This window comes from Aspergillus aculeatus (assembly GCF_001890905.1).
Source record: "Aspergillus aculeatus ATCC 16872 unplaced genomic scaffold ASPACscaffold_15, whole genome shotgun sequence".
Classification (NCBI taxonomy): Eukaryota; Fungi; Ascomycota; class Eurotiomycetes; order Eurotiales; family Aspergillaceae; genus Aspergillus; species Aspergillus aculeatus.
The window spans coordinates 56,162-79,562 of NW_017962990.1; the positions used below are offsets into that span (position 1 = coordinate 56,162).

Consider the following 23,401-nt stretch of genomic DNA (forward strand, 5'->3'; position numbering starts at 1 on the left):
GACCCCTCTGTAAAAGTCAAAGAAGTCTGTCTAGACACTCTTCGAATTGCTGCAAATCCACAAGCTCCAGGGGTTAGCATGAGGTATAGATACTCTCTCAGTTAAGTTCAAATCGGGAAAGGTTGTCCTTGCCGCACTATGAAGGTAATACACGACGCAGTGCCTACCATATCCTCATAGAGCCTGACTATAAGTTCGTGGCTACTGTACTGTTATGTACAATACATACATGCACTACTTGTGGGAAATAGACGCTTATGTCATCGCCAACAGGCGACTTGCCGACCCATTTCAATCCATTCCCGCCCCCTCCACGGTGCCTGATGAAATTTGCTTAACACCCCGCTGGACTCGGAAGGCACATAGACCAGCTTTACAGGTACGTATGCGCGTTTTAACCCCTCCCATCCGTTCGCCGGCCGCTGTTAAACCTCACACCTCCGGAATTTGCCTGCTCGCAATTTTCTTTTTCTACACTTTATTCTGTCCCTATCTTATTCCCCGATCAGCTTCGCTGATAGTACAATCAGCATTCACCAGCTTTGCCTCAACCTTTCCCTGGTCGTGTACTACTTTCGCCTCGCCAACATGAGTGCGGCTCAGCCGAACGAAGCGGAGAAGAACATCGAGATATGGAAGGTCAAGAAGCTCATCAAGCGCCTGGAGATGGCTCGAGGGAATGGAACCTCGATGATCTCTCTAATTATTCGTATGTCCTCCATTTTTAATACTTGACCGTGGTTGCCACACTAACTCCAAGCCGCTCGCAGCCCCGAAGGATCAAATCTCTAGAGCCGCGAAGATGTTGGCCGAAGAATTTGTGAGAGAAGAACTTAATAGGCCATTTGATATGGTGTAGTGCTAATGCGGTACGTCTTGCAGGGCACTGCTTCAAACATCAAATCCCGCGTCAATCGACTTTCTGTCCTTTCCGCCATTACATCCACCCAGCAGCGTCTCAAGCTGTACAACAAAGTTCCTCCCAATGGCTTGGTCGTCTACTGCGGTGAAATCATCACATCTGAGGGCAAGGAGCGCAAAATTAATATTGACTTTGAGCCTTTCAAGCCGATCAATACTTCGCTTTACCTCTGTGACAACAAATTTCACACGGAAGCGCTCAGTGAGCTGTTGGAGTCGGATCAGAAGTTTGGTTTCATTGTCATGGATGGAAACGGCGCCCTTTTTGGCACACTAAGCGGCAACACCCGAGAAATCCTCCAGAAGCTGAGCGTCGATCTACCAAAGAAGCACGGCCGTGGTGGTCAGTCAGCCTTGCGTTTTGCTCGTCTTCGTGAGGAGAAGCGTCATAATTATGTGCGCAAGATCGCCGAGTTGGCCGTGCAGAACTATATCACCAATGACAAGGTCAATGTTGCTGGCTTGATCCTTGCTGGTTCGGCTGACTTCAAGAACGATTTGAATCAATCTGATATGTTCGACCAGCGATTACAAGCCAAGGTCATCAAGGTTGTTGACGTTTCGTACGGTGGTGAGAACGGCTTCAACCAGGCTATAGAACTTGCCGCAGAGACTTTGAGCAACGTCAAATTCGTCCAGGAAAAGAAGCTTATTGGAAAGTACTTCGAGGAGATCAGTCAGGACACCGGGAAGGTTTGCTACGGTATCGATGACACTCTTAAAGCCCTGGAACTTGGCGCAGCGGAAACCCTCATTGTATATGAGAATCTCGATATTACTCGATGGGTTCTCAAAAGTTCTAGCGGCTCGGACGTTGTTGTCCATACGTCGAAGGCCCAGGAAGCAAATCGTGAGATGTTCATTGATAAGGAGACTGGGACTGAGATGGAAGTCAGTGAGCAAACTTCATTCCTTGAATGGCTCGCGGAAAATTACAAGGACTTCGGCGCAGCCCTTGAGTTTGTCTCCGACAAATCAACCGAAGGAAATCAATTCGTGAAGGGTTTCGGTGGAATTGGCGCGATGCTTCGATACAAGGTCAACTTCGAACAACTTGCTGATTTTGAAGATGAGGATGAATTCTACGACGGTTTGTGTAGTACGCCTATTACTCGGCTCACGTTACTAATGCCTTTCCACTACAGATTGACGGTTTAGCAGCCTCGCAGAGAGCGAGGATGCACGCCCAGAAGCTCTCAAACCTGATCTTCTGACGGCTCGCCCCGTGATTCGTGAAGGCGGCTCCCACGGCAACCCCATGGCTCTAGTAGCATTTACCATGACATTGCCTGTGCAAGTATCTTGAAGCTGCCCATAGGTATGTTTCGTCATCTCTTACATAAATAGTCTCTGACATTTTGATCGTCAGCAGGGCCATCCAAGCTCCGCATTATAATAACCCATGTGATTCAAGCAGTCTTCGATACCGCCAGGCCTGACCACTGAAATAATGATAGGCTGTCCTATCGCCTCTGGCGATGCTCACCGATGACTGCCGAGCTTATAACTGATGGGCGTGTGCGTTTAGACTGTTGCTTTCTATGTATCGGAGTTGCTCTCATTTATACTTATACTCTACTTTCTTTCCCTTTACTATCTCGTGAACCCTACATTCTCCACAAATTTAGGAATCAAGCTATTATCCTACCTGCCTAGCACGTCCTACAAATACATGTAGATGTGATTTGGCTCGACAAATATCATTGCAAAATAAGGTCTTCCCGAGGATAAAATACTGCAAAAATGTTACTAGGCTGGGCCCACTTGGAAAGACAAACCTCAGTATCTTACCTATACTGCTTCATCTTCGAAGCTTGGTACAAGCTGGTCTGTCCAGGTGCCCAGGTATCGGCAGTATTCGGTGACTTGTTTTAATCCATGTACTATTCCTGAGACTGCGTCCGCGTTCAGACTAGTAGGGGTCAAGTGTCCTTCAACCAGAAACATATATTTCCACGCCTTGACCTGGCTAGGTCGTGAATTGATGCTTGTCAAATTCATGCCATGGGTCTTGAATATCAGAAGAGCATCTGCCAAAGCGCCTGCGCGGTCCTGGGGCACCATAAACGAAATCAATGTCTTCTTCTGTGCCGTTCCACCAGGCGTCCCAGAGGCTTTGATATGCTCGAAATCCACAGCAGCGGGGCGATCGGCATGTGCATTCATAAGCACCAGGAAGCGTGTGGTGTTGTTTGCATTATCCTCGATGTTTTCTGCAAGAATTTCGAGACCATGATATTCTGCGGCAAAGCGACTGGCTATGGCAGCAGTCGGCTCACTTCTGTCTTTCGAGACAATTTCCGCCCCTTTAGAAGTGGACGACACATCCTGTCGTTCGACACCTTTAAGATTTTTCTCAAGAAAGACATCGCACTGACCCCAAGCCTGCGGATGGGTGTACAGTCTGCTGATAGAGTTATAGTCCTGCTGGTCTGGTAGAAAGTCACCTTTGCGAGTCAACAGACAGTGATGAATGGTCAAATAATGCTCCCCGCACACTTTCACATTGCCATAAAGACCATTGGGATCTGCTAGAAGGTCTAGCGTCTGGACGACAGATCCATTAGTAGAGTTTTCGCAAGGGATGATGGCGTAGTCTGCTTTCTCATCCTGCACCGCGGCAAAAGCATCCGCGAACGACACGCACGGTAGCAGATCGGCCGAGGATCCAAAGGTTTCAACAGCAGCCTAAAGTCTCGGATACTTAGAATTGCACTCGAATGGGGAGTGGGGTAATAGCTGGTGCTTCTGACCTGATGGGAGAAGGAGGCTATAGGGCCCAGGAACGTGACTCTGATAGGCTGCTCCATTGCTCCGGTTGTTGTGCTTTGAGTTGTATGATTCGGGGGGCCTTCTGCCAAGCAGCGCTGGACTTCTGCAGCGGCGGCTGACGTAATATGTCTAGGTTAGTTAACTCCGTAACTGAGCTAGACTCAACTATTCATTGAATCGATAGGCCCTCCGCCCTCTCGAAACCATTTTTTATCCCGTTTCCTCTCCGAATACCCACGCATGCTGGGTCTGGTGACGCCCTCGATGAGGAGGCACCTTCTCCGCCTCAGAAAGCAAGGGTCGCCCGCAGCAATTTGTCGACAGCACTCCTCATTGAGCGAGCGTCTGCGTCGGAAACTGACTGCGCATTCATTGCCCCTCACATTTGATTATATTCACCCTCAGCAATCTTTCCTCCTGAATCGGACATTGGTCGATCTCCTTCCCCAGCCAGGCGCGCCGTCGGAGGTTTTCCCTTCCATTAGAAGCCCATCCCGCCTGCCTCCTGGCCATCATCTCGTCTATTTCCCTCCCCAGGTCTCTTTGTCCCAGCTATTGCCGGATGGCACAGACTTCCTGCATTCTCCAGGATATCCTTTTACCAGGCGATTATGGGCTGGCGGTAGTGTCCAGTTCGCAGCTACGGGTGGTTTACTCCTCGATGGTTGCCGGGCTGTTTGCATTGAAACAATTCGAGATGTACTTGTGAAAGGTCAAACTGGTGAGGAGAAAGTGATTGTCAGGATAGAAAGACGAATCGGTAAAATTCGAGAGGGAGAAAATCATAGCCAGATTCGCGATCGAATCTGGAAAGTGGAGGAGGCTGATCTAGGCCATTCTTCCATAATTGAGCATCGGCACTTGATCTTCATGCGCGATAGGACGCCAGAGCAGCTTACCGGTGACAGGGTCAATTTCAAAAAACCTTCCAGAACCATAAAATGTGCGCGAAGAACCGATAATGCGCTAATGCTTTGCCTTTGCTGACAGTGTTTCTCGTGGCTCGAAGCCCCTACAGGTTCTCACTTCCGCCATTCCCTGACACCAACCCGAGCACTGCTTTTTCGTTTCTCGGCGCTCACTTTCAATGCTCACTCAATACATCTCGATCAGACGTACACCCGGGATAAAGAGGGCTACAAGGATTTGCTTGTTCATGGGCCTTTGACATTAATCTTACTTCTCTCAGTCGCCCAGATTCATATGTCTGACCTGGGTTTCGCGATCAAGGAAATCAGTTACAAGAATCTTGCTCCTCTTTTTGTCGGAGAGGAACTAACTATTTGTGGTAAACCCAAGGCAGGGAGCCATGGAGTCTGGGACATGTGGATTGAGGACAGAGACGGAGGACTAGCCGTGCGGGGCACTGTTCAAGGCGGTCCTTTGTAGCCGATGCGGTAGCATCTTCACCTGCTCTGGCTATCTCACCTTATCATTGCTTGCCCAGACATTCATGAAGTAACTAATGTATCTTAAGGCAGAAGCAGCTTCGAATCTGACCATGGCAGGCTTACCGAGGCAATTTCTGGTCGCCATCGGTCGACTGTTCAGTGTCCAAGATCAGCTCTGGTTTAGTTTGGCTAGTATCGATTTTTTCCTGTTTCAGGTATAACCACCAACTTCGAAGTGGCTCTCCCTCAACTTGATATTCAGTGAACCTATTTCTGTCGGGCCTTTCATAATAAGACTCATGGATCGAAGCCGGAGATCGTGCCTGGGGGTGAAGTGTAACGGAACCATTGGGATCTATAAGAGTCTACCTTTATTATGCCTCAGGGAAAATGATGGTTAATTGTGGCCTTGACACATATCAAGAACGATGTCTGGACCTTGCAATGCATTGAGACCTGGGCAACGCTGCCGTCATGGGCATTACCTCGCTATGAAGCGCCCCATGTGACTAACTAAAGTGTAATTAGTGGCAACCTCGCATATATATCCTAATGGATTTTATGCTACGCTTGAGTAATCTCTTCCCATGCACTAGACCTGGCAACGAAAATACGACGTGCTTGGGTCAAACTTCCAGGCAGCCTTAATTGTGTAACCTTGATTTTATCTCTGACCCGATGTCGAGCTAGCTGCTAGTTCAACTATCTCTCCTCTCTTCCATGTGTCTTTTCCCTTTCTCCTTCCCTTCCATATGTAGGCAATGGGGTTTTGTACAGTCTATCACCTTACCGCCTACTATACAAGGCTTTTTGCCGCCCTTCGCACGTACCGCCGCACCCTAAAACACATTCAATACTCCGATAACTTAATAGCAATCGACACCGGTATTTCTATTGCTACTACTGGGATTTATTCAGAAATACAAGTCCCTACAGGAAGAATCTTCTTATATTGAGGTTAAATTAGGGATTCCTAGGGCTGTAAGAGGCCGAAGGTACTGCTATTACGGTTCTTTATTGAGGATATTTTTTCTTCTTTTTATTATAATTAACAAGATCTATATTGATATTAGAGTATTTTATTCTTATTAGAATATTACTCTCCAGAGGATAAGAGATTTATAAGGCTTACCGCCTACTATTTAGAGTTTAGTTGCAGTAGTTGCATAATTACAGCCGGTGTCAATAGCAGTTATCCGATAATCTCCCCGCTTACACTTGTAACTTAGAATTAATGAGACTACTGTGTATAAAACAATAAAGTGGGAAGAAAGCAGGTAGATTACTGTATGAAGTACGCGGCGGAGTAACTCAGATTTTCCAGGCTGACAAAGCAGAGCGTTGCAAACTACTTTCGCAGGTCCAACTGATCTCGTTTACCGGAACGGAAAATTACTCACCGAGCCAAGCTAACAAATTCCACACAACACTCTCCCCTTCCTTTCAGCTACCTATAAGAACCCCTTCTGAACCTAATTGCGACCCTTTTCCCTCTCTACCTGACAGTCGATACAGTGTCAAACAGAAGACATTCTGATGTGAATGTTAAGAATAGCGCCTCGCAAAATACAAACAAATATCTGCGGTTGTCCATTTCCAGATTGACTGACTACATTATGGATCAATTTTGGTCTGCACCTCCTGTTATAAGGTATGTCGAAAGTGAAATTGGGGTTTATACTCACCTTGTGGCCCTGGACAAGTACTAATAGTGCAATCAGGACTCTCTCTGCACTTACATTTGCACAGTCTGCTTTAATATATGGTGGATTATTGAATGGCTATTATTGCCTGTTCGAGTCCCGCCTTGTATTCAAATTTCTCCCAGAGATTTGGAGACTCTTCACCTCATTCATGATCACGCGACCACGCCTTTCCCTATTCCTGGATGTTTACTTCAGTACGGTGCCGTCCTGGATTAGACTCAAAGGCGTGCTAACATGCCGTCAGTGTACACTTACGGTAGCTCCCTGGAAACTAGATCACCTAGGCTGTCTGGTCCAGGTGACTTCTTCGTGTATACGATCTTTGTAGCCTTGGTCATAATGGTAAGTCAAGGGCGTCAGTTGTTTTTGTCAAGATGGCTTGTCCACTTGCTGCCTTCCGGATTTTCCGGGCCACCTTGCCCTCTCCCAATCTTCACCATCCACAAACCAAAAATAAACCTCGCATATCTGCCCGCCCAGCGCATTTTAGCTGAAGCGGTTCCTGGAAACGAGGAAGATTACCCCTGCATCCGTATAGTGCCTACCTCATCGATCCTTTCAGGGCTATATTTGTTGCAGGTATGGTGGGACGACCAGTGAGATAGCTAGCGTGATGTAATGGTTTACGCTGGTGGTTATGGTGCCCTACATTCCGCTATATACCTTATTCAACTTTTGTTCACCAGATTTTATTCCTCCGTTCCGCCTCATGTAGCCACATCAATTATCCTCTTGTACTAACAAGCCCAAGCTCACTGCAGGCTGTTTGTTGGGAAGCGTAACGTTTACCTCTGGTGAGCCCGTTGTAGCACCGAGCATGCGTGTATCTACTGATCATATTTCTAGCTCTGATCATGGCCTTCGTCTACACCTTTTCCCAGGAAAATCGTGGTAGAAAGGCGACATTCTTTGTGGTCCAGATACCGGTGGAATTTCTGCCTTGGGCGATGCTTGCATTCACCTTCGTCACTATTGGATGGCCAGCCGTTCTAAGCGATGGCACGGGCATAGTCGCTGCGCATCTGTATGATTTCCTTACCCGCATCTATCCGGCATTTGGAGGTGGACAAAACTACCTTGTCACGCCGGCATTCATCAGGAGATTCTTTTCCAATCTCACGCCCCGTGGCGATAACCGTACCTACGGTACTGCCTTTCGGCCAGCGGAGCAGACCCAATCCGCCGCTTCTGAAAGCTGGACTTCTGCGTTCCAGGGGCCATGGAATCGAAGAGGTCCGGGCAGACGACTTGGAAGTGACTGAGACGAGGTCGTAACTACATTGGAGGGTACAGGAGCAGAAAAGGGAATATGCAGCAACGGTATGCTAGCAGCAGGAGTTAAGAGTCCCTGAAATACCAGGAGCCGTTCACAAAGGGTTCGCAGTTACTGCGGCTGGGATTGATTCCTGAAGAGAAAGAAAGGCGCTCGTCAAGCAGGTTTGGGGCGGCCAAGCGACAAATGATCGCTAGCATGCTACTTATTCTTTAGCTGCGAGGATTAGCAGTAGGGAGCGTACTGTATAGTAATAGATAATCTTGTCTTGGAACTCCATCAAAGACAATATTAATATTCATTATCAAGGAAATTCCACCTCCGGGCCTGTTGTATCATGGAGAAAAGTCTAGGTCACGGGACATCGAGCCGGAGGGCGAAATTTCTGCGCTAACGGTATTGGTCGCTCCAGCCTTTGCCGCACTTCTAAAATTTCCCAGACTTTCTTCCTCGCTAGTGCCAGAGCAAAACCTTAGCTCGGGAAGTGCAATTTTTCCTGCGCCATCTTCCCAACGCGCGCACTTACTTGGCTATCTCAACACCCTTCAGGCCGGACTGTTCACAATGGCGGTTGCAGTGGCTAAGGACGAGATGGACTACACGATTAAGCCAGAGGCTAGTGCCTCCAACATCGATACCTCGGAGTGGCCGCTTCTACTGAAGAATTATGACAAGCGTACGTTCACTTCAAACTTGTGAATAACCAGTCCTATGTAGCCCGTGCTGATTTTGCCATGTCAGTTCTTGTCAGAACCGGTCACTTCACCCCAATTCCCGCGGGCTGCTCTCCTCTCAAGCGTGACCTAAAGTCGTACATCAATTCCGGTGTCATCAACCTCGACAAACCTTCCAATCCTTCTAGTCATGAGGTTGTTGCTTGGATGAAGCGGATCTTAAGGTATACTACTCGCCTTGCATGACCAGTCGATTCCAAGATACTGAGACTTCTTATTACAAAGAGCGGAGAAAACTGGCCACAGCGGAACTCTCGATCCTAAGGTCACCGGTTGCTTGATCGTCTGTATTGACCGTGCCACTCGCTTGGTCAAGTCCCAGCAAGGTGCAGGAAAGGAATATGTCTGTGTAATTCGTCTTCACGATAAAATCCCTGGCGGCGAGGCCCAGTTCAAGAGGGCACTCGAGACGTTGACTGGCGCACTTTTCCAGCGCCCACCTTTGATTTCTGCTGTCAAGCGTCAACTGCGCATTCGAACAATTCATGAGAGCAAGCTTTATGAGTTCGATAACGATAGACACCTTGGTGTCTTCTGGGTCAGCTGTGAGGCTGGGACATACATCCGAACCCTTTGTGTCCACCTCGGTCTCCTTCTTGGAGTCGGAGCACACATGCAGGAGCTACGACGTGTGCGCAGTGGTGCCATGGATGAGAACAGCGGTATGGTGACTTTGCACGATGTCCTAGACGCGCAGTGGATGTACGACAATCAGCGCGATGAGTCTTATCTGCGCAGGGTTATCAGGCCTCTAGAGACTCTTCTCACGACATACAAGCGTATCGTTGTCAAAGACAGTGCCGTCAATGCTGTCTGCTATGGCGCCAAGCTCATGATTCCTGGTCTCCTTCGCTTTGGTAAGTGGAGCCTAACGCAATTACGAGTGAAGCAGTGGCTAATGTCCGCAAAGAGGCCGGTATCGATGTCAACGAGGAGGTGGTACTCATGACTACCAAGGGTGAGGCCATCGCCATTGGTATTGCTCAAATGTCTACTGTTGAGTTGTCTACCTGCGATCACGGTGTCGTGGCCAAGGTCAAGCGGTGCATCATGGAGCGCGACCTTTATCCTCGCAGATGGGGTCTGGGACCTGTGGCTTTGGAAAAGAAGAAGCTTAAGTCAGCTGGAAAGCTGGACGTAAGTCTACGATGCCCAATCCACTAATTATCTGACTGTTCTGACTTGGCATGTAGAAATATGGTCGTGCCAACGAGGCTACCCCCGCCAAGTGGAAGAGTGACTATAAAGACTATAGTGCTCCCGAGGAAACCGCCAGTCAGCCTGCCACTGAGTCCACCACAAATGAGAATGCGGCTTCTGCCGAAGAGCCATCATCTCCGCAGACGAAGATGGAGGTTGATGAAGACAATGACGAAGAGAAGAAACGCAAACGGCATGATGGTGAGACTGCTGAGGAACGCGCTGAGCGTAAGCGCAAGAAGAAGGAGAAGAAGGAGAAGAAGGAGCGAAGAAAGTCCAAGTCGAAGGAAGAGAGTGATGACAGTGACTAGTCACCTCCGGGAATTACATGGGCCTGACTTGAGAGCAAAAGTGTTCCGGATGAGAATTCCCCTTCTGTTCGGAGCCTCGCCTGCGCAGGAATCCTGTAACATACTTGTTTCTTTGTATCGGAGTCCTGGGTTTGAAAAGGTTATCAATCATCAAATACATGTTTATTTGTCATTTATCCTAGTTATATGTCCTAGGGTCTTTTAAAGTTATAGCATTTCATTCAAGAATATTACTTCATTTTAGTTATGCCGACTTGGTTTTACGAAAGGGTATCGTGACTGGGCGGTGTCTCTGCCGTTCCCCACGGCCGCCCCTCTCATACCACTTTGAGGACTTTCTATACCACCCACTCCTATTGTCTCCAGCTTCCTTTGATCACCCCCTCCCCCTTCTTCTTCTTCTTCTTCTTCTTCTTCTTCTTCTTCTTCTTCTTCTTCCTCTTCTTCTTCTCGGGGACCAGCCAGGTTCTATAACACGTGTCTGAAGTAGCAAAGACTTCCCTCGTCTCTGGTGCGACCTCTGCGACGTCATGGCGGCGGAGCTTACTTCAACCCGGCTCAATGCGGAGAATCATTTGCTCTTGGTAACTGACAGTTGTCTACAATTTGCCAGCGCCGTCTTGGTTTTAACATCCCTTTATGTCACAGGACCAATCCCTCCTTCGTCTTCCCCATGAACTTGCACGTCGAAACTTTAAGTCTTTTCAACGGCTCGTTGAACGGGAGAGGGAACTTGTTCTTCCCGGACTCAAAGAAATCGCTAATGCCTCAATGTCGAATTCCCGAGCGTCCGACCAAGCCATCGCTGCCCTCGACGCTATGATATCCCGGATGCAAGGAATGAAGCGCAAGATGGAGAATCTGCACCAAGAAGAGAAAAGTATTCATGAACAGTCCCGAAAACGCATTCAGCACCTTGAAAGTCTTCAGCAAATCCCGAGTTTGGCAGATGTCAAGTACGACCAGTGGTCGCGAGTCAGGTTGAATAGGCTCATTGTCGATCATATGCTGCGCTCTGGCTATATAGAAAGTGCACGTCAGCTAGCTCATGAGAAGGGAATTGAGGGACTAGTGGATCTTAACGTGTTTGTACAGTGTCAACGTATTGCTGATAGCCTGCGTCAAGGTGAGACAAAGGATGCTCTCCAATGGTGCGGTGAAAACAAGGCGGCTTTGAAGAAGAGCCAGGTTTGTGGACATATCTCATTTTCACTCTTGTGCTCATATGACTCGAAGGGCTAACATCAAAACACAGTATAATCTCGAATTTGAACTCCGACTGCAACAATACATTGAATTGATCAGGAGTGGGGACAGGAAAAGATATGTTGAGGCAATGATGCATGCTAAGAAGTACCTCGCCCCGTATATAGAGACGCAATCCGCCGACATACACAGGGCCGCAGGACTACTTGCTTTTCCGCAAGATACTAAAGCTGAACCTTATAAGGTAAAGAAAGAGCTCGTTATCAGCGAAACACGGTCGCTCAACTAACAAATGTGAAGTCTTTATACTCTCTCGAGAGATGGAGCCGTCTTTCCGAGCTATTCATTCGCACTCATCATGAGCTATTGTCACTATCATCCCGCCCTCTGCTTCATATTGCACTATCAGCAGGGTTATCAGCTTTAAAGACGCCCTCGTGTCACTCAGCCTTCACTTCTTCAAGTTCCAATTCTCTCTCTACCACAACATCCGTCTGCCCCATCTGCTCTACCGAGCTCAACGAACTTGCCCGTAATATGCCTTATGCTCACCATACGAAGAGCTACGTCGAAAGCGATCCGATAGTTCTACCCAACGGCAGAATTTATGGCCAGCAGCGGCTGATAGAGTTGAGCAAGAATGTCGGTTGTGTTGACTCGGGAAAGGTCAAAGATCCAACCACCGGCGAGATTTTTGATGAAGGTGAAATGAAGAAAGTATACATTATGTGAAGACATCAATGCTCGGTGCCGGATTTTCAAATGATCGAAGCTCTTCCTGACATTCCCTTGTGGTCTTCTCGACTCGATTCATTTGTATACCTATCTAGGTTTAGTTATGGGATTTGGTCGTGTTCTTAATCACTATCACTATCAAAAGCTTCTCTCGTTCGTTTTTTCCTCGCGCCATGATCAGCTTTGGTCGATAGTGCATTCTTCCCAGGAACCGGTTGATCATCTCTCCTAAGCTCGAATACATATGTTCTTGCATCCCTATCCTCACCTCGCCATCCGCCTCTGCCTCCACATTTTCCCTCGATCTCGCCCAGTGTCCGTGCATGCGAATAGTCTTGATAGCAAGCCCACGGGAACTTGAAGCTCGTGACCACTCGCAGGCCAGCATGCCGCGCAAGATCCTTGATGTTCCACAAGGTATAGGGTTCCCCCTCGAATATGGTCACCAGAATTCGACCCGGACCAGACGTATGCTGGTCTTCAGCCTGGCCGGCGGCCGTTATTGAACGTAATGGCTTATCAATTTCGGCGACATCGTCTTCATTCTGGCTGGTCTCCGAATCTGAACCTTCATAGTCCTCCCACTCATAACTTTCATCGTCATCCACCAGCCCTGTACTGGGCGATAGCAATGGGATGCAGGCCTTGAAGAAAGCTACCAAGAGTTCTTGGTTGGCACGAACCTGTCGATTGACATCGGTGGAGAGACCGCCGACATGGGGAAAATTGAAGGAGATGATATCCCATTGCCCACCATCCGGGGCGGAAGCGAGAGCTACGTTTCTCGCTTGTTGCCATGCCGGACGCCGACGCTCTCGCCGAGACCAGCCGTTGCGAACGTCCTTCCCGCCACCCGCAGGGAGACCCAGTTTCCGAGCATCGACGGAAAACAGGACCTTGGGAAGCCGACGTTTTGGACCAAGCGATGGGTTCTTGTCTTCACTCAAGCTAGCTGGGGTGCTGAATGTTGCGAGAATGTCCTGGATATTGAGATCCACCTGGGGGTATTTGCGCTGAAGAGTCTCCCTGGAGTCATAACAAGTAGCCAGGACAGTCTTGCAGCGATACTGACGGATCAGGGAGCGGGCAAAGGAAAAGTCGCCTAGAGGAATTTGATTAATATTTCCTGGAAGTAGATCAGGTGATGCCATGGCGAACAATGAGGAACCTCTGCCGCTTATAACCTGGAACCATACAGTCCATGATAACAAGCATGTTTCAAGGACAAAGCAGCGCAAAAGTATTCTCGGGCGTGTCAACTCACACTGCCCGCCTCAACCCTCCTTCGTGCCAGGCCATCAAGACGTTGCGGCCTAGCAAAAAAAATGCTTCCTGCAACGCAAGCTGTTGAGGCCTTGAAGACACTGGCAGGATTGCAAGCAGGCAGCCTTAAGGAATGGTCAAGGAAGGAAGGATATGGTGCAAGAGCAATGCGAGATGAACTAGCTGCAAACAACGAACTCACCTTCCCCGACCAACAAGATGCGATCTTTCTTCCCAAAGGGCACGATGGGTCGCCGATGCTGTTTTGGCTGTTGCGAGGTGACCGCTCCTGTTGTAGTCTTTGAATCCTTGCCATCATGCTTAATGGCGGGGAGACCAAAAGTCGTCGTCGTCGTGGACAGTCGAGAAAATGTGTGCATTTTCCGGTGCTTTTTGGGCTGATGGGCTGCTGCCCCCGCAGCAACACCGGAGCCTTTCTGGAGGCGGCCCTTCTTGGCTTTGCCCATTGATTATCCAAACCAATAGAAAAGAGAAAAAGAGGAGAAAACGAGAGAAAAGGCGAGGGAGACACAGAGAAAGACAGGGCTAGGTAGCCACAGAATGTAAAGTAGGGCAATCGATGAATTGATTCGCCGCTCTTGGTTAAGTCGGAATGTGGTTGACTATAAGGAGGTTAGGTATTTTACTGCCTGTATTTATGGTATAGCCACCGCCGTGTAAGTTTGACTGTGATCCTTTTTTTTCCCTCAAACATGCATTTCTATACCAGGTACGAAACATAAAAAGTCCCCTACTATCCAAGGTAGAACATTTAGCATGCGACATCGACTCTTTCGACAACTATACTATTAACCAGTATCTATGGCTTTATTAAGGTGTGATATAGGACTTTCATATATACAGACTCAAGACACTAAGACACATTGGTTCAGTCACCTCCACCCGATGCTGCCTTCGCTTCCTATAGTGGACTTCGGGGTATCAACCAGTGTCAAAGGAGAAGACACGCCTTTAGCCATGCCCCATACGGATGGAGGAGTAAAATCCGAGAGAAACGGAGATACAACACACTGGTCAAGAAAATGTTGTCGCATCCCCTGCGCATCCTGAAGGTGAAAATGTAAATGCTGGCGATGCCGACCAAAAGTCGAAGAATATTATGCAGCATAGAAATGAACTTGAAGTGACTGAGTCAAGACGAAAAGGGGCCTTGAAGATGTAAAACGCAACAATGAGCCTTGAAGGCCTCTTGCATCTACTGGATTAGCATGATTTCCTTGTTTCACTCAGTCTAGTGAGTTGTACACGCTGCACTGTGGAAGTATTACACAAACAGAGCACCGGTCCCGGTGGTCAGCTTGGCAACTCTATCCTAGAGCCAGACTGTTTGCGCTAACAAGCGTAACTCTATTTAAGACCGCAACGAATCTCTCATGCTCTGACTGCTGGCGCTCACGGGAGGATTAGCGGTGGGCAAAACGCCCGTTTTGGGCTTGGCATTTTGCTTGATTTTAGCAATGGCATAGACAATACCACTGACGAAGCCCACGACAATAGCTGAAACACTGGGAAACGTGACTGGTGCATCGAAGAAGATCAATCCAGAAACCGCAATGGGCAGCTTGTTGAGAGCGCCGACCATGGAGTACGTCGTGGAGGAGGTCACACGAACGCACCATGCAGATGTGTATGAAATGAAGACCGTCGACAAGCCCGAGAGAATCATAGCGAAGATAATACTGTTACGGTCGACAGGGGGGAAATTGCGGTTGACGTTCGTAGATGACCAATCCTCCAGCAAGCCTGAAAGTACGATCAACACAGGAATGGAGAGAAGGTTGTTATAGAACATGGCTAGAAAGGTACGTCAGAAACAGGGCGGGTGCGCGACCATGATCGGAGGGGAAACGACTCACTATCAAAGTCTTTGAAATTTGTGAGCTTGATCCGTTTTCGCATGCCCAATACGTAGGACGAAGTGCAGAGGCAGTTGATCAACATCCAGATGTAGCCGGCATTCAATGTCGAAACCGTAGCGGTCGCGTCGGAGCTGCTTTCGACAGCGTGTTTGATGTCTGCCCACGCAGCAATGAGGGAGCTCAAAACCATCAGACCGAAGGAGAACAGCGTGAGCCCGGTGACAGAGCCACCGAACCACAGAACTTCACCATAGGCGATAAGGATGATGGTCAAATTTTTGAAAATGGTGTATACTGGAATTGAAAGGAACTGGAGCGCCTTAGAGCCCGTGTAGATCATGCCAATCAACAATAGGGTAATTGGGAACCCTAAGTATGATCGAGATTCAGTCAGCATCTGTTTCAACGGGTAGGGCTGCCTTTGGAACTACATACACTTCCTGGCCTCATCCGCGCTAAAATCACGGTAAGTGATTATACCGCAGGCTTTGCACGTCTGAATTGCGACGATGCAAACGACGGACTGGGGACAGATAAATACAACTGCGGTCAGCATCTTCGTACACGCGCTTCGCGCAAATTTGGGTTTCTGGTGCTCAATGCTGCATCGACGTACCTGGATACAGAGGAGGAAGAAATTGAGATTGAAGTCCGTGCCGGAAAGGACATATTTATTCATCACTGTCATCAGGATGGACGATCCACAGTAAGCTAATACTGGCAGGATTGGATTATTTTGCAAAGAGCTGGATGGGGCGCTCCTTGGCTGAGGCGGCGGCGGCGCCTCGAAGCCCTTGTTGCCTTGATCCAGTTTGTCCATCTCAATCGTATAGTCATCTGTCCTCTTTCCGTCGGCCATTTTGTTGACTTGAGACGGAGGGGATTGGCAAGAGCACAATCGGGGAGAGGATGTTCAAATGGGATTCAAATAGTCGCGGTTGGCGGAGTGAGCGACAACGTGTCGATAGGAGTTGTTTCAAGGAACAAAAAGTCCTTATGACAACCTTGAGATCAAAGATATAACAAGTCCCTCAGGGGAATGGGTCTAAACGGAGGAGCAAGAGAAGGCGCAAAAGTAATGATAAGAGAAAGAGAAGGGAAAGGGGTTTGGGGGGGGAGGGCGGGGAAATAAGAGTGGTGATGTTGAGAAGATGGAAGGAATTTGATAAAGGCTGCAGGGTGAAGGAGTGAGGAAGAGTCGGAAAGTGTTGTTCAGCAGAACTCTTGGCTGGCTGCAGTGCAGGTGGCAGAGGCCGATCTCTGGTTCCGGATGCGGCAATCTCAATTGGTACTGAAAAGTAATTTTAATTTACCAGCTTATGTACATAGAACATACAGTTACGGTTATACTTCGAATAGAAATACAGTCCCCCACAACGGACAATACACGGACAAACACAGACAATCTTCCTCTCTTCAGTTCGCTTCCTCTCTCCGCTGAACACCTCAAGTGTCTCTCGCCTTGTCCTCTTGTTATTCCCACCAAGGATACCAATTACGTACGAAGATTCGTCAACATTCGCCAAAACGCTCATCTCCATGGCCCATCATCTTACCAGAGACCGGGATGAATCCGACGACGATGCCCTTCTTGAAGCTTTGGAGAACGAAGATGATTCATCGTACCGCGCGCATCGAATTGAACAGCTCAATGCTGAGTTTACCGCAGCCCAGAACGACGCGGCCCGCAGCACCGCTGCTCCTATTGGAACAGTCGTTGAGGATAGCATCTATCCCATCCTAAGAACCGACCAATTACTTCTGGATTTCACAACACAAACCCACCGATGTGTCATTCACTTCGGACACCCAGATTTCGCGCGTTGCAGCACCATGGACGAGCACATCCGGGCGCTGGCTTCTCAGCACCACGAAGTACGCTTTGCGCGGGTTGACGTGCGGGACACCCCGTTTGTTGTAGAAAAGCTCAAGATTCGTGTCCTTCCCTGTGTCATCGGTTTCAAAGATGGGGTAGTGGTTGAACGTGTGGTGGGATTCGAGGGCCTTGGATCAGGTGGGCGCGATGGGACGGACGGGTTCAGCACGGCAACGCTAGAGAAACGGCTTCTTTGGAAAGGAATTCTCACCCAAGAGAAAATCAAGGCCACGGGTGACACCTCAGACCAGTCTGATGAAGACAGCGACAACGATAACAATGGGCGAGGGTATGGAAGGCAACGAGCTATTCGAAGCGGTAACGTACATCAACGCCGCCTTGCTGGCGGCGAGGATGATGAGGATGATGATTGGGATTAGCATTGAATTCGCTACAAAAATAGGGCCTGGGCGTAATCACCAACGCATGGTGACTATGAGCTGAACGAGATGAAGCCTTCCGACCCCAGAAAGCATGATGATGGAAGCAACAGGCCCTTGCATGGTTGACGGATTTGAGTATCCTGAACCATGCGCTGTGGTGCTGGGGTGCCTGTGTCTGTGAGCATTTGGTGAACAGATGCGCTTTAATCGCAAGTTTCTGCGTCACGCACTAAGCTATAGGACCTTTTATTTTCGCGTGATCAATCAAATGATGGCCAAGCTCGTCTATGGTTGTCGCCGCTATGAGCAAAAGTGCTTTCACTCTATGGCTCGAAACATTGAATCAAACGAGCCACGTGTGATCGATGCAAAGTTCGTGTCGGGAAAAACCAAAGATTTTAGCCACCTGCCTTAGACATTTTGCGCACCTTCATCATGATAGGACGGATGGTCCCTGCAGGCGATCCGACTCTTGGCAGATTTACCATTGAACACTTCCTTAAGTGTTCATGGCCAGGAACCGAGCGATTGATTAAAAGAATGACTGGATGTGACTCGCCGGAAGTGGTCGAATACCGCATCATTGTCAAGTAAGATTACATACAAACATCGTAAAGGCATAAGACAGAGAAGAAAGGCGACGAAAGGATCCACAGATAACTGCCTAAGCATTGACGATCAACAGAAAATGCTCGGACAGCAAATGAGGCAGAATAAGAAACAAAAGTCAAAGCTATTGGGACCATGGAGGACAAAGTGAGAAGTTTATACAATGGACTCAGATAATAAGTTGATATCCCCATCGCTGGCCAATGGGCGAGGAGAAAATGGCATGCTCGACAATCTAACAAAAGATCAACCTTCATTAATACTGCGAAAGTATAAAATGCTCATAGTCAGAGCGAAGGCATGATAAGGGAAACGGATTGGCAGAAATACAAAGAACAAAACAGCGCTGCAAAAACCATGTCTAGATAGTTACATTTTTCATCTCGCCTAAGACCTCAGGGTTCAACCCGGTAGCGGGAGGTTGCTCTGACAGTCCCTTGTCTGTTTCTGACAGTCCCTGCTCAGGCTCGGCTCCCAGTGCTTCGTCATTCTCTTTCCCAGATATCTGGGGCGTAGCGATCTCCATCAAATCCTCGGTCTGTTCATCTTTGAATGCAAGTTCTGAGTTACTAGCATCCGCTGTGGTGTGAACAGGACTTGTGGCCTCTTCCGTGACGCGAGCTAGGGGACTTGAGATGCCGAACTGAGTCTTTGGGCTTTGAGTAGAACCGCGATTTGAGAAGCGATGCGGCGACCTGCCTCGTTCTTCACTCGGGGTGGGGCTGCCATAGGGGGATGCTTGGCCAGATTTGCCTCCTGTAGTCAGTCCCAAGCCACTGGGAGTCTTGCGGCGAGGTGGTTTTCGACCATACTTTTGATCAGTTCTCCAGCGTAAAATCTCGAGATAAGGGGGTTCGACATTCTGCGCCTTGAATTCTAGGAGCTTGAGCTCATTGGTTTCTTCGTCCACGTGAACTTTGCCGCCGCAGATATCATCGGCAAACATGGCCAGAAATGCAGCCCAAGACCGAGCGACCACATATTTGCAATCATAGTCACGGCCAAAGAGGATGACCTGTCCCCACTTCCCAGCAGGCCCGGGTGCCAGATCAATCGCAATGTGATTGCCGCCCCAGTCGCGAGCCAGAGGAATCCACGCAGGATGAGCATACGCCTTTTGAACAGCATTCGGGGGCTGCGAGTCCTGACGCTCGAGAAGATCCTGTCTCCACATGGGATTTGACGCTTGCGTGGGCGGAACGGCCGAAGACGAGCTGGCGACTGCTTTCGGGACCGAGTTCATCATCGAGCTGCTCAAGAATTCTTCATTGACTGTCCTCCAGTTCTTCCATTCCTGGACGATTTCCTCACAGTCAAGGAGCATACATCCGAAGATGATGCCAGTAGGCAAACCCGGGCGCTCCTGCCCATCGTGCATCATCAACGACTCCCGAACCTCTAGTGGCAAGCTGCAATCTAGTTCGTGCTCCAATTCGTTGATATCATTCTGTGTACAGCCCTCACACAAGTTATCGAAAAGCTCCTCGTAATTGTGCTCCAGCCATCTGTCAATTTTTCTCCACGAGTGACCGACCGGGGGCGGAGGCGGGGCGCCGTCGTGAAAGCTTTGCATCTGGATCTCCGGAACTCCTTCCACACCGGGGTCGGTTGACTGCCGCTTTTGTGATGACAATGAACGCATACCAGGCGAATAAGGGCGATTCGGGGACCCCGTACCCGTAGGAGATCCAGACCAGCCATTTGAGCCTTTTTGCTGGTCGTCATCATAAGGGGCGGTTAAATCTGGGCGCGATTCGATAGCACTTGTCGCGATGGACGTGAGTGGCTCGTGTCGGCTTTGACTGAGAGGTACGTGTTTGCCTGATCGATAAGGTGAGTCGTGGGATGCATGGCGATCATAGGAAGTCATGGTATGCCAAAAGGAACGCCATGCTGAACCGATGCTATCTAAGCGGTTAGATGGTCTGGGACAGCAGTAAAGTCGATAAGAGATATGGTCTCGTGTGTTTCTGTGAACCACAAAGAATATAAAGCACTTACGCATTCGCCATTGTGAGAGGCGGGTGGGGAAGGGAGGAAGATGTAACAAGAAGCCGAGTTGCGTGTCCGAACGGATGTTTCTTCGTTGCCTAGATCAGGAACAGCGGAAGGTGACCATTGGCTCTGCGTCTGAGGTTGATGCAGAGAACCGAAGTCTGTCGTGTTGTTCAAGGACTTAAATTGCAAGATATGCTCAAATTGTGGAGGTGAGTGACGAAATAGAATGATTGACGAAGGAGAGAAAATCGCGTGTTGTAATGGGAAGCTCTTTTCGGGCCGGGGGCGAGGGACGAAAAGGGATGTGGAAGGGGGAGGTGGGAAAGAGGAAGAGGAAATGTGAGTGTGAGTGTGAATATGAGTGTGAGTGTGTGAATAATTAAGATGAGGAGACGGAGGGAGGGAGGGAAGAAAGAGAAGAGAAGTGGACGAAGTGGGAGGGGAAGGCGGCAAGGAAGGGGGGAGAGGGGCGGAGAGAAGGGAGGGAGAGTAGTCAGAGTGTACAAGTAGACTTGCAGAAGAAAAGAAAGAAAAGAAGATCTCAAAAGAACAAATTAATCATGAAAAATAGACCTGAACGGTGATATTAGGAGATCGGAGAATTGGAGGAGAACCAAACCAATAAAAATAAAAATAAAAATAAATTCAAGAGCTTCCAGTGAGCAATGCTTAATATCAGTATTAGAAAGAAGCAACTGAATCCTTGGATAAGTACAGAGTAAACTGGGGATGGACGAAGAAAGAGGAAGGGAAGGAGGCAAGAAGAGGAAAGTAAATAGTAACTAAGATCATTAATTAGCTCCAACTTACTCCGTATAGAGTATTTATTTATTATCATCTGAGATCTGATTTACATATAACTACTGTATTCCGTAGTTAGTGATGACTTTGATCATTAGTACCCATTTTATTCATCCTGGTCACCAGGGATTATTGTGACATAGTCTGTGTATGCTTACTACAGTACAAGTAGTTAACTACTAACTTGCTTAATATGCATCTAAGATGATCACTTTGTACGGAGTAGTGAACAGAGACTGCCCCTGGAATTGCGGCGGCATCTGGAACCAGGGAAGGAAGGGGAGACTGCTGAAGTTGGCTGGCTGGATTTCCTGCCTTTACTATCTGAAATTCGGGGGCTATCCTAACGTACTGTACTGTAATGTACAGTACACGGTAGAGTCCTGCTATAGCTATCTCTTTCTTCAACAAACTGCCTAGAAATTCTCCTGAATGCACGTTCTGCGCGAGGGAAGCTCAAAGAGCGCCACTGCATTCCTGCACTCTTGTACAAGTATCATAGCTGAATCCGGATATCAGGAAGTTGCTATGTAGACTCTGTACTTATAACTAACTAGTAATCACGGAGTGCTCATATCTGGTACACAGCATATAAAGTACCTAGTAGTTATATATCATCAAACCCCTTTAATGCAAATCTTTGATACTGACACCAGCAGTCTTTCCCGTACAACCGGTAATGGTATTAGAGATATCTATGTTCTTGGTGACATATTTCCTATGTTAGGAGCTACTGGAATTCTTTATGGCTGAATATTGATTGGGGAATCTTTTCTATTCCTTTTATTATGGTTAAGGAGTCTATATTGAGATCAATCTCATTTAGCATAACTACATCATGGATTCTATATATACACTAGCATAAAGGAGAAGGAGCTGAGGAAGCTCTACCGCTTGCTTCATGGGGGTTAACAGTGGTTGTATTAAAAATATAACTGGTGTCAATATCAATTTCCCCTAAAGCAGTAATCGAACTCAAGTCCCTACATACCATCAGGTATAGTACGGTACAGTACATATACAAATGAATACAAACAGTCCCGGTTGACTCATTATTATTATTGTTATGTCCTACTCAAAATAGTAGTGATACATAGAAGTAACCTGCAAGCTCCATCTTCATCTTCATCAACTCTTTTTGTGTCTGGCCGCGTAATTTTTCAGTGCAAAGTGGAGCAGAAGCCGAGTGGGTCGTCGGGAACTACTCCGTACCAATTCGCCGTTAGGCTTGGCTTCGTTGTCGTGGCGGCTTCTGTCCGCGTTCTGGGCTCTCTTCCAGTCAGGTTACATTAATTAGATGCAGTTGGATGACAACCTTGAGGTCATTGGGTGTAACTACGCAGGTACGGATTCTCTGATACCTGCTAGGTAGCTATCTTTAGTCTATCGCTACTCCTTAACCTTGTCCTTTCACATTCTCCGCCAGGCAGGGTTAGAGTTTATACATACTCACATATATATAAATATATATATATATATATTATATGTCCATGTTTCCTTCTAAATTCCTTTCTGAGTTAGCTTCCTCGCTAAGCAGCCAGTATCCATAAATGCTATCATCTGTTCTGATTCTTCTTGGCAAGCTCGCCTGATGCCTATGCAACAAGCAGCAAGGGGGTGGGGGGGGTGGCTCCCCCCTCAGCCATGACCCATAGCAACATCACCTATATGCGTCATCACTCATGTGTCACAACACACAGAGTGTTTGAAAATCCCATGATAAACAGCCGGTACATGATTGTGTGCGGAGAGCCACATCAGATAATGGAAGGCATGGACGGTAATGAACGTAGATACAGATTAGTAAATGTCGAGAAATATAGAAGCATAGGAATGATAGAGATTCTGAAGGTTATGCGGGGTCGTGTGTACCAGCAACAACTGCTCCAAAATTGCCCTTGATGACGATTGCCTCAGCTTCATGACGAGTAATCTAGCCAGAAAGCATTGTGCCACACAATCCTGACATGATATAGGGTGGCCAGAGAATGCGACCATCAGGGCAACACATGAATTGAAAAATGGCCCTCACGACAAAATGTGAGCAAAAGGAACATGACCAGGGGAAGTACTATAATAACAACAATGAAGCATACCACGCGGTCATCAAGCCTTGCCGGTTCGACACCCGGAGAAAAATACTCAAAAGGCAACCAGACTCCAGGTTTGATGCAAATGGGGTATAACTGATCCCAAAGAGAGTCATAATCCCAGCCATCCACAACATAAAATTACCAACATGAGCTGCGGTGAATACCAACAAGGGAGGTCGGACTGGTGGGGATAAAGCCAAAAACGAAAACCCTTAAGGAACGAGAAACAAGGCAAGCAGGGAAGAATAG

The 23,401-nt window shown here is 48.1% G+C and overlaps 10 protein-coding genes across 10 annotated transcripts; 6 read left to right on the top strand and 4 right to left on the bottom strand.

Annotated features, from left to right (window-relative positions):
- Positions 1 to 255: 255 nt before the first annotated feature.
- On the top strand, positions 256 to 2,227 carry ASPACDRAFT_1873837 (translation termination factor eRF1; the record flags this gene model as incomplete). The annotated part of the gene is made up of 5 exons (XM_020198020.1): positions 256 to 379; positions 531 to 709; positions 771 to 820; positions 883 to 2,011; positions 2,091 to 2,227. Exons 2-5 carry the CDS (start codon positions 589 to 591, stop codon positions 2,225 to 2,227), a joined length of 1,437 nt encoding a protein of 478 aa, XP_020053056.1. The 5' UTR covers positions 256 to 379; positions 531 to 588.
- Positions 2,228 to 2,712: 485 nt separating this feature from the next.
- Positions 2,713 to 3,731, bottom strand: ASPACDRAFT_33656 (prephenate dehydratase PHA2; the record flags this gene model as incomplete). Its single annotated transcript, XM_020199976.1, has 2 exons — positions 2,713 to 3,609; positions 3,675 to 3,731. 2 exons carry the CDS (start codon positions 3,729 to 3,731, stop codon positions 2,713 to 2,715), a joined length of 954 nt encoding a protein of 317 aa, XP_020053057.1.
- Positions 3,732 to 3,957: 226 nt separating this feature from the next.
- On the top strand, positions 3,958 to 5,082 carry ASPACDRAFT_34100 (uncharacterized protein; the record flags this gene model as incomplete). Its single annotated transcript, XM_020200018.1, has 2 exons — positions 3,958 to 4,636; positions 4,703 to 5,082. 2 exons carry the CDS (start codon positions 3,958 to 3,960, stop codon positions 5,080 to 5,082), a joined length of 1,059 nt encoding a protein of 352 aa, XP_020053058.1.
- Positions 5,083 to 6,570: 1,488 nt separating this feature from the next.
- Positions 6,571 to 8,369, top strand: ASPACDRAFT_80889 (uncharacterized protein). The gene is made up of 5 exons (XM_020205750.1): positions 6,571 to 6,735; positions 6,806 to 6,984; positions 7,035 to 7,132; positions 7,542 to 7,584; positions 7,637 to 8,369. The coding sequence occupies exons 1-5, from the start codon at positions 6,701 to 6,703 to the stop codon at positions 8,050 to 8,052; spliced, it is 771 nt and encodes a 256-aa protein (XP_020053059.1). The 5' UTR covers positions 6,571 to 6,700; the 3' UTR covers positions 8,053 to 8,369.
- Positions 8,370 to 8,567: 198 nt separating this feature from the next.
- cbf5 (pseudouridine synthase CBF5) lies at positions 8,568 to 10,531 on the top strand. The gene is made up of 5 exons (XM_020205751.1): positions 8,568 to 8,739; positions 8,805 to 8,961; positions 9,023 to 9,654; positions 9,708 to 9,934; positions 9,991 to 10,531. The coding sequence occupies exons 1-5, from the start codon at positions 8,628 to 8,630 to the stop codon at positions 10,306 to 10,308; spliced, it is 1,446 nt and encodes a 481-aa protein (XP_020053060.1). The 5' UTR covers positions 8,568 to 8,627; the 3' UTR covers positions 10,309 to 10,531.
- A 307-nt stretch (positions 10,532 to 10,838) lies between these two features.
- ASPACDRAFT_33658 (FYV10 family protein) lies at positions 10,839 to 12,246 on the top strand (the record flags this gene model as incomplete). Its single annotated transcript, XM_020199977.1, has 4 exons — positions 10,839 to 10,892; positions 10,957 to 11,496; positions 11,564 to 11,758; positions 11,815 to 12,246. The coding sequence occupies 4 exons, from the start codon at positions 10,839 to 10,841 to the stop codon at positions 12,244 to 12,246; spliced, it is 1,221 nt and encodes a 406-aa protein (XP_020053061.1).
- Positions 12,247 to 12,371: 125 nt separating this feature from the next.
- On the bottom strand, positions 12,372 to 13,907 carry ASPACDRAFT_6800 (25S rRNA (uracil2634-N3)-methyltransferase; the record flags this gene model as incomplete). The annotated part of the gene is made up of 2 exons (XM_020204077.2): positions 12,372 to 13,351; positions 13,715 to 13,907. Coding segments are annotated over 2 exons (1,173 nt in total), but the record flags the coding sequence as incomplete, so codon positions are not given.
- A 977-nt stretch (positions 13,908 to 14,884) lies between these two features.
- Positions 14,885 to 16,251, bottom strand: gmtA (GDP-mannose transporter; the record flags this gene model as incomplete). The annotated part of the gene is made up of 4 exons (XM_020202839.1): positions 14,885 to 15,327; positions 15,390 to 15,761; positions 15,828 to 15,915; positions 16,009 to 16,251. 4 exons carry the CDS (start codon positions 16,249 to 16,251, stop codon positions 14,885 to 14,887), a joined length of 1,146 nt encoding a protein of 381 aa, XP_020053063.1.
- A 680-nt stretch (positions 16,252 to 16,931) lies between these two features.
- Positions 16,932 to 17,648, top strand: ASPACDRAFT_63061 (thioredoxin domain-containing protein; the record flags this gene model as incomplete). The annotated part of the gene is made up of 1 exon (XM_020203850.1): positions 16,932 to 17,648. The coding sequence occupies one exon, from the start codon at positions 16,932 to 16,934 to the stop codon at positions 17,646 to 17,648; it is 717 nt and encodes a 238-aa protein (XP_020053064.1).
- A 973-nt stretch (positions 17,649 to 18,621) lies between these two features.
- ASPACDRAFT_54128 (SMI1/KNR4 family protein) lies at positions 18,622 to 20,130 on the bottom strand (the record flags this gene model as incomplete). Its single annotated transcript, XM_020202840.1, has 1 exon — positions 18,622 to 20,130. The coding sequence occupies one exon, from the start codon at positions 20,128 to 20,130 to the stop codon at positions 18,622 to 18,624; it is 1,509 nt and encodes a 502-aa protein (XP_020053065.1).
- Between the last annotated feature and the right edge of the window lie 3,271 nt (positions 20,131 to 23,401).

Excerpts from the sequence above, each read along its gene's own strand:
- ASPACDRAFT_80889 (XM_020205750.1), top strand. The coding sequence starts at position 6,701 with ATGGATCAATTTTGGTCTGCACCTCCTGTTATAAG. Across the intron at positions 6,985-7,034 it reads ATTCCTGGATGTTTACTTCA|TGTACACTTACGGTAGCTCC; the intron begins GTACGGTGCCGT and ends ACATGCCGTCAG. Across the intron at positions 7,133-7,541 it reads TTGTAGCCTTGGTCATAATG|CTCACTGCAGGCTGTTTGTT; the intron begins GTAAGTCAAGGG and ends AACAAGCCCAAG.
- cbf5 (XM_020205751.1), top strand. The coding sequence starts at position 8,628 with ATGGCGGTTGCAGTGGCTAAGGACGAGATGGACTACACGATTAAGCCA. Across the intron at positions 9,655-9,707 it reads TCCTGGTCTCCTTCGCTTTG|AGGCCGGTATCGATGTCAAC; the intron begins GTAAGTGGAGCC and ends ATGTCCGCAAAG. Across the intron at positions 9,935-9,990 it reads AGTCAGCTGGAAAGCTGGAC|AAATATGGTCGTGCCAACGA; the intron begins GTAAGTCTACGA and ends CTTGGCATGTAG.